We start from the raw sequence: 8,705 nt of genomic DNA, 5'->3' as shown, positions 1-8,705 counted from the left end.
AGCGGCCAGGAAGACAGCACAATATCACTGGGAACAACACACACTGTCACACACACATTCAGAACAACAATGTTGGCTCTCGCAGACATGAACACACACATACAGTACCTACTGTACACACACAAACACACACACACGCACACGCACACACGTGCTAAATCTTGATTATCACTCACTCCAGCCAACTTTTTGGAATTGAATGGAAGATGGGAAGATGGGTGGAGACGGCCTTAGTTGTTTTTCCAACTAGGTTTAACCAAATGAATCGCAATAAGACTCTCGGATTAGGTTTAAGAAAAATAAAAGTACCATTTCAATTTTATTGGATCAAAGAAAATAAAAAACAATAGATAAATTGATTGCTAAATAAACGGGAGGATTTGTACAGTTAATAATCATAATAAATTCCTTTATAGTTTTTCTGGTATAGTCTCAGTTTAGCCACATTTCGACCGAAACAAGAACAAGAAGCATCAGTACTTAAGGGCAGCCTCATAATCCACACACAATCACTAAATGTTAACATTGAAATACGGAAATACGATATTCAACCAGATTCTGTTAATCATAGATTATATCATATAGAAACTTTCAGAATGTATATATATATATATATATATATATATATATATATATATATATATATATATATATATATATATATATATATCCGGTATACAGCTAGAGTCTTTTAGAGTTTCAGCAATCCTCCAACCAAGACAAAGCAGGGACATCTTTACTGGGAGGAGAAGGCTAGAAAGAAGAGCAGCAGAGTGGAGGAGTATTGAACAGAGGATCAATATATGTGAAGAACAGGGGATGGGAGGAGTGATGAGTGAGGAGGACGCAATGGTACAGTACAGTATCTGCTTGGACTTGTAATGACAGTGGTGGAAGGGATGTAGAAAATGTATTGTCGGACTGTACACAGACAAAAATGGAGTCACAGAAAATGGGTGGGGATGGATGGCCATACGGTATGTGGAAACATGGTCGATGCAGCTCTTTGACACTGTAGGTAATACAGAGACATTCCTCAAAGCAGATGCAGAAAGAGATGATGTGAGGGAAGGGGTGGACTTGGCCTATAGTTTTTACTCTCTTTAATGTTTTTAAATTATATTATTTCTGAGGATAAAAAAGTTTTGGCTGTCCAGAGCTGTAGTCAGGCAGCGGAGTGAGTGAGTGTGTTGGAGAGCCTGCCCTGCCTAATTATACCTTACATATCTCTTTAACTTCCTCTCCCATATCTCTCTCTCTTCCTCTATCTTTTATCCTCTCTCTCACTCCACAGTCTCCCAAGCCGCCGAGCTGAGAAGCATTAGTCCCTCCAGTCTCCTTGTCTTCTACATGGGGAAGACCAGGAACCCAGAGAATGTGGAGTACTTCCAACCCCCCATGAGGTTTCCTCTCTCCAGTTTGAGGTAGGCTCGGTCCCCCTTCTCCATTTGGATCAGCACTCCGTTACTGGCAGCCTCACGAGTCACATCCTGGTCCCCAGCGAAGGCCGAGATCACAGGCCATCCGTTATGCATTAGGCTCACCTACAGGACAGACAGGACAGATGTTACAAGTAGAGATGGTAAAGTACACACACATTTCTACACACCCACCCAGACACACACTAGAACACAGTAAACACAGACATGAACATCACATCATTTCACTCATTCAGATTCATACATTGTACAGTGCACCCTCCTAGTGTTGAGTTTAGGAGTAAAGTTGAAAAGCACCTGCGGGTTGAGCACTCCTTGACTCAAACATGCCCTTAACATTCAAACAGTAGACCCTAAATCATGCATAAAAAGCATAAAAGTAATCAAAACACTATTTAGGCCTTGGTTTGGACCAGCAAAGCTTGGGAGAGAGAGACAGAGAGAGAGCAAGAGAGCGAGAGAGAGAGAGAGAGAGAGAGAGAGAGAGAGAGAGAGAGAGAGAGAGAGAGAGAGAGAAAGAGAAAGAGCAAGAGGACACAGCAGCCTCAGTTTAGTGTGCTAAATGAGTCTACAGGGCCACGCCTCTACATCACTCCCACCAGCCAGGGCCCAGGGGAGGCTCACTCAGCTCCCACCCAGACCCAGCTTTACCCCCAGCCCCATCCACAGTGAGGAGGGGAAAGGGAACCTCGCTTAGCTGGTTGAGAGGGTCAAACGAGGGACAATCCCTCCTTTCTGGCAGTGATGTAAGGGAAACAGAAAGGAAAACACTGCACACTGCTGCTCATGCTCCCAGGTGATATTTATTTATAACAACGTTTCACCCCTGGGTCTTCATCAGGCATCCATATCCCAGGTGGGGGTGGAAGGTCCTATATATAGTGGGGTGGAAGGTCCTATATATAGCGGGGTGGAAGGTCCTATATATAGCGGGGTGGAAGGTCCTATATATAGTGGGGTGGAAGGTCCTATATATAGCGGGGTGGAAGGTCCTATATATAGTGGGGTGGAAGGTCCTATATATAGTGGGGTGGAAGGTCCTATATATAGTGGGGTGGAAGGTCCTATATATAGTGGGGTGGAAGGTCCTATATATAGTGGGGTGGAAGGTCCTATATATAGTGGGGATGGAAGGTCCTATATATAGTGGGGGTGGAAGGTCCAGTATAGTGGTCCATATAGTGCCAGCAGCATACCACCCTGCATACCACACTACTGGCTTGCTTCTGAAGCTAAGCAGGGTTGGTCCTGGTCAGTTCCTGGATGGGAGACCAGATGCTGCAAGAAGTGGTGTTGGAGGGCCAGTAGGAGGCACTCTTCCCTCTGGTCTAAAAAACTATCCCTGGCTTGCTTCTGAAGCTAAGCAGGGTTGGTCCTGGTCAGTTCCTGGATGGGAGACGAGATGCTGCAAGAAGTGGTGTTGGAGGGCCAGTAGGAGGCACTCTTCCCTCTGGTCTAAAAAACTATCCCAATTCCCCAGGGCAGTGATTGGGGACACTGCCCTATGTAGGGTGATGTCTTTCAGTAGGGGTGTTATCCCCAGTGTCCTGGATAAATTCCCAATCTGTCCATCACCTAATGGTCATCTAATAATCCCCAGTTTACAATTGGCTCATTCATCCCCCTCCTCTCCCCTGTAACTACAACCCCAGGTTGTTGCTGCAAATTAGAATGTGTTCTCAGTCAACTTACCTGGTAAGATAATGGATAAATAAATCAATTAGTGGGGGTGGAAGGTCCTATATATATAGGGGGGTGGAAGTTTCCTATATGTAGTGGGGCTACTGAGTCTGATATTCACAAGTCACTTCCCAAAAACATCATTGCTCCCTGCAATTACAGCACATGGATGTGTAAATGGAATAAAGGCTGGTGCACGGTGTCAGCATTCCGTTGAGCTGCTGAATTCATTAATGCGTTAGCACCCAATTAAGCCCAGTGAGAGAAGATTTAGATATACATTTGGTGAGTGGATTTCCGCCCACAGTTTAATGCAGCACTTAGCTGTAATGAAAAAGCACACATCCTCATCTCACATAATTTCCTGTCCAGACAGACAGATGACAACAGACCACTTTCTTCTCTTCATTGGGTGAAGGGAGACACACTGACTGGGCAGCAAGGTTATCTTTAGAAATTACATGTTTTTGGGAGAAGTGTGCATTTAAAGGTGCTACACAGGTTTAAAAAAAAATGTTTTTGCATTGGAATTTCAGAAATTGTCCATAATATCTCTTCTGCTAATATTGTAATGATAGTGTTTCATAGTACTACCTACCCGCCAGTGTTGTGATTGGCTGTAATATTCACCTATTGATTTCTCGCGCTGGAGCGGCATCTGTTGTCAAACTGGGAAAGCTGTTCTGACTTTGCGACTGTGTTATCTAGTGGAAATAAAAAATGTCCTGGTTGCTAAAATTCTATGTTGATTGCTAAATTTCAGTTTTTGTGAGAAAACAAGCACCAAATAGTGTAAGGAATCATTGTAATTGAAAATATATTTCACAACGATTTAGATGGTACAATGATTCCCTATAATAATCAGTGCTTGTTTTCTTGTCAGTTTGAATGACTGTTAGCCTGCTCTATCTTACTTGTATTGAAATTAAGATCGCCCGCTAGCCCGAGGCTAGTACTTTTCAGACCGGGCTGTTAGAAAGTCTGCTCAATTAGCCCGCCGGTTAGTTGGCACAGATTTTGGACCCGGGCTAGTAAGAACTGGGGTCTACTAGCCCAGCAGGCCTGACTGGCGACTGCCCAAAATTTTAATTCCATCCCCAGTAGGGACTCATACTTAACTTTAAGTTATTGATTAGTTGGTTAATGTATTATTTCAGGGGATTTGTACTTGGGGCTCACATGTAACACTATGACAATGGAGTTTGCACATACAAATGGAAGCCTCTGAAATTAGAATTGTGCTTCTGTTTGTCCTTGAAGTGGATTGCTGAAACAATCTGTACTTGTGCAAACTCTATAAAGTCAAGATGGTTATTGACATTCAAAAGAAATAGAATGATGAGGAGATAAGACATATATTTATGTCAGTGGATTGGGTTCTCATTCCCCTGGTCTCTGTGAGATCCACACAGATTTGAATGAGGAGGTGAGATATTAATGGATGTTTCAAGATGTAATGCCTGTATTCCTCCTTCAATGGCAAAATACTGGAGTTGTAAGACAATCCTGTTCCACAAAATACATGACCATCCTTCTAGAAAGACACTGGAAAGTTCTTAATCTCCATTTCAACCAACCACATATACCCCCTCCCCCCTGCCTCCCTCCTTTTGTCTTCCCATGGCAAACAGAAGCTAAGGCAATCAAATAGTGGGAGTTTGAACACAGCAGTTGTTGGACTAGTGTCTCAGAGCTGAACTGAGCTGGGAATTCTCTTCTATTTATTATTTGGTTTATATGGGGAGGATGATGCATGTTTCCAGTGAAAATCTTTATATTTGTCTTTTGTGAGAAAATTATTGACAGTGAAATGTATTTAGTGTGCTATTTAGTTGCTTGAGTAAGTTGTCTGTAATTTGTACCTGTTCATGGTTTAGTTGGTGTCAATGACTTGAGAGGGGAATACAGTTTGACAGAGCTTTTCATTTTGCTTGCCTGGTTTGTTTTCAACTAATTAATTCAGCTTCCAATAAGAGATGAATAACAGAATGTAATGCTGAAGCCCCATGGATTTCACGGCATAATTAGACCATGATTTAATTAGTGAAAGATACACTCTAAGAGGGGCTGGTTTTAAAAGCCACGTTGTCCGTGTTAAATGTTATTTAAAGAGTGTTACATCTAATCAAGTATATTCACTAATTTAACACAATCAAAGGATTACTCTATTTGTGTTGCTTGGGAAAAGCGAGCTGTCAGTCGTTGCTCGATGGATTGGCGCTGCACAATATGTACAGGTAACTGCCAAAATAAAGGAAACACCAACATAAAGTGTCTTAATAGGGTGTTAGGCCCCCACAGGTCAGAACAGATTCAATGCACCTTGGCATAGAACCTACACATGTCTGGAACTCTATTGGAGGGATGCGACACATTCTTCCACAAAAAATTAAATAATTTCCTGTTTTGTTGATGGTGGTGGAAAACAGTCTCAGGCGCAGCTCCAGAATCAAGTGTTCAATAAGTGTTCAATTGGGTTAAGATCTGGTGACATATTGACACACACAGACACGTTATACCCCTATGCTCCTTTGGGACCACTCTTTCAAAGTCAATGAGATTTCGTCTAGCCATGGTAGCCAAAATAATGGGCAACTAAGCATTTTTATACATGGCTCTACGCATGATGGGATGTTAATTGCTGAATTAACTAAGGAACCACACCTCTGGGGAAGCACCAGCTTCAATACAGGACTACTTTGTATCCCTAATTTACTCAAGTGTTTCCTATATTTTGCCAATTACCTGTATGTGTATATTATTTAAAGCAGCCATTGATATTATCAACCAAGTACCTTTGCTCAAAATACCTGTTTGGTCTGGGTCTACTTTGACCAGTTTGTTATTTTTACCTGCTGTAAAATGCAGCCGCCAAACCACGCAGCAGGACAGAGCAGCTTCTACACTGCTGCTGTCCAGGGTCCTGAAGCCACTATGGCAGCGACACTGGCTAACTGGCTGCCACTGCTCTTAATTGGCTCCATAGCCGTATCGATTCATTATGATTCAGTTGGTGACTTTCATCTGCAAACACCCCTTTTCTCTGGGGAATTAGTGGAATGACCTCTCACAAATCTACAAATTATTTCGAGTGGAATCATTTTTCAATTTAGGCCTAATATGGGGTCTACCAGCGGGTGTTCGAAGTCTCTCCCTCCCCTTTCTCCTCCTCCCTCCCGCTCAGTCACGGCACGCGCGCGCGCACAAACACACACAGACACACTTGAAATAAACTGAGGCAGTGTTCAGTATTGATACAAAGCACTGACCTGGATCGTTTGGCGATTATACACTTTGACCACGTGGAAATTAAAACTGTAAATCCCTTTGCGCGGGGAGATGAAATTGCTCCGTTCCTCATCGAAATTCTTACCAACGTTTACAAGTATCTAGGGAAGATAGAAAGAGTGTGAAGAGGGAAAATACACTAACATGAAAGGCACTTCTCAATCACATAAACGCTTTAGAATTTCATTGCATTACAAAGATGAAAGGAACTCACCCAATACACAATGATACTGCATCTTATAGGACTAGGTAACTGATGACATTTGACTATAACTTTGTTAGTTTCAAATGAAGACAATTATAGAAACCAAGTTAATCAATTTTGGAATTAATCCATCTATAAAATTCTGGGGCTCAAAGGTCTAATTTTATTGGACCAAAATGTAATTTAATTGAATAGCCATTTGGCGGCTATTAACCTTTTGAGATATGGAGTAGCACGGAGTAAGACTTCACCCCCCCTGACACTAGTATTAAATTATTTGGAGAGATGTCAGACATAATTTCATATCATCAAAATCAATTTAAATATTTAAAGGATGACTACTTTCACCTGTCTCCATTTATAAATCTCCTCTCTATCTGAAACAGTGAATCTCCATTCTCTACTCATGGACAGAGAGCTTTTTAAAATCAATTTTCAACACCAGTCATCCAAAACCCCTCCCGCCACATTCGCACCACATTAGCCTACCAGGTCCAGAGTGATATAGCAGACAGACAGATCAGTGAAAGTTACCTGGTCAAAGTAGATGACCATAGTCCGGTTACTCATCTCCGAAGGCTCGTGGTTGGTATTTCTCACCGCTGAAAAAGCCACTTTGGCGCTCCCGGAGCGCACCGATATCCCGAGAGCAGTCCCAGTGGGATCCGAAGTTGGGTTAGAATCGCAAACGACCAGACATTTCCCTTCGAGCACGATGGGTTCCGTCTCGTTCTGAGCGTTCACTAGAGTCACTAGCCACACTGCACCCAGTAATACCGTCAACATTATGGCAACTTCACTCTGTACTTCGTGGCTGTATCCTGCTATTCTTATTATGTTCGACAGAATGCAGTCTTTCCAAATGACAAACTCCTTTAGCTTTCTTGAATTATAGCTATCCTTGTGTATTTCTAAATTTTGGAAAGGTCAAAGACAGGTTTGGTTTTCCCGTTTCTTTTTTTAAATCATGGAGAGTTCCCTTTACCCAGTCGTTCCACGTGTAAACTTATTTTTCCCCTCTCAGCTCAAGCCTCCCCGCCTTCTTGTCTCACTCCGTAATCGAATAACCAGTCGAGAGCGGTACGAGGCCCTTGTCGAGTTGAAGCGCAGTTGAATACATAGCGCGGGGTCCGTCTGCTTGGGCACTGAATTATTGATATGTGAGATATTAGAGCTGAAACACAAAGGCTCCGGACGCGCAATGCTCACGCCCCGTTCGTTTTCAGCAGACCCCTCCCCCGGGCACCAATCACAGATTAGCGCATCTCCAGATTTCCAATCGCCCCGCTCGAGCCCGCCTCCCCACCACGTGACAGTGGCGGAGTAGTTTTCCCGCTCCGGAGATATTTTACAGGTGGACTCGGCTGGAGCAGACGCAAGAGAGGATGATGACACCCCAATGTTCGAGGAAGAGGAGAACCTACACAGACCCCAAATTCTCTTGTCATAATCACTTTGATTTTGGATGCTGTTAAGAATTGTCAATGCAGAAGGAATAATAGCAGGAGGAAAATCTTAACATCCGGTTTCAAAGAACCATGCGCATGGAAAGTTTTTTAGCTTCACGTGAAAGGATTTTCTTTCTGAGAACGATATCGATCATGAGTGAAGACATGAGAGTGGACGTTCTGAAATACTATAGTATTATTGCATGGCCTCCCTGACGAAGGCCATGCAGCTGAAACGCCTCGTTTAAAAAAAAAAATGTGTTTCTATTGAACATGCCATACTAATAAAGGCATTTTAATTAATTATATGAAGAGTGCCTTGGTCCTCCTTTCTTGTTGATGACCAATTTACCTCTTTTACCAAAGAGCACCTTCTATCTATCAAAATGTACGATTGTGTACCTTAGTAGCGCTTCCCTTCCTCCTCTTTCTACTGACTATGAGAATGATTGGAGAGACAATATACAAAGATTTACAAAAGCTATACATAGCCTACCGATAACAATCATGGGGTCATCTACAATATCGATTAGGCCTAAATACCCCCCTCGTCATGCTCTGCCTGTTCTGGGTGTACCCACACAAGTGGAAAACGTAGGTAGTTAAACCATGTTGAAAATAACTAAGGGGCAAAATGACTTCTGG

General features: G+C 42.7%; 1 protein-coding gene across 1 annotated transcript; it reads right to left on the bottom strand.

The window, feature by feature from the left end:
• Positions 1 to 1,250: 1,250 nt before the first annotated feature.
• cbln1 (cerebellin 1 precursor) lies at positions 1,251 to 7,842 on the bottom strand. The gene is made up of 3 exons (XM_035790952.2): positions 7,147 to 7,842; positions 6,389 to 6,508; positions 1,251 to 1,544 (listed from the first exon to the last, which is right to left on the bottom strand). Exons 1-3 carry the CDS (start codon positions 7,396 to 7,398, stop codon positions 1,347 to 1,349), a joined length of 570 nt encoding a protein of 189 aa, XP_035646845.1. The 5' UTR covers positions 7,399 to 7,842; the 3' UTR covers positions 1,251 to 1,346.
• Positions 7,843 to 8,705: the final 863 nt, after the last annotated feature.

This window comes from Oncorhynchus keta, chromosome 17 (assembly GCF_023373465.1).
Source record: "Oncorhynchus keta strain PuntledgeMale-10-30-2019 chromosome 17, Oket_V2, whole genome shotgun sequence".
Classification (NCBI taxonomy): Eukaryota; Metazoa; Chordata; class Actinopteri; order Salmoniformes; family Salmonidae; genus Oncorhynchus; species Oncorhynchus keta.
Note: the sequence above shows the minus strand (reverse complement) of the source record. Positions and strands in the feature narration are given on the sequence as shown.

Coding starts and splice junctions, on each gene's coding strand:
- cbln1 (XM_035790952.2), bottom strand. CDS start 7,398: ATGTTGACGGTATTACTGGGTGCAGTGTGGCTAGTGACTCTAGTGAAC. Junction 6,509..7,146: donor TGGTCATCTACTTTGACCAG/GTAACTTTCACT, acceptor TATCTTCCCTAG/ATACTTGTAAACGTTGGTAA. Junction 1,545..6,388: donor ATAATCGCCAAACGATCCAG/GTCAGTGCTTTG, acceptor TCTGTCCTGTAG/GTGAGCCTAATGCATAACGG.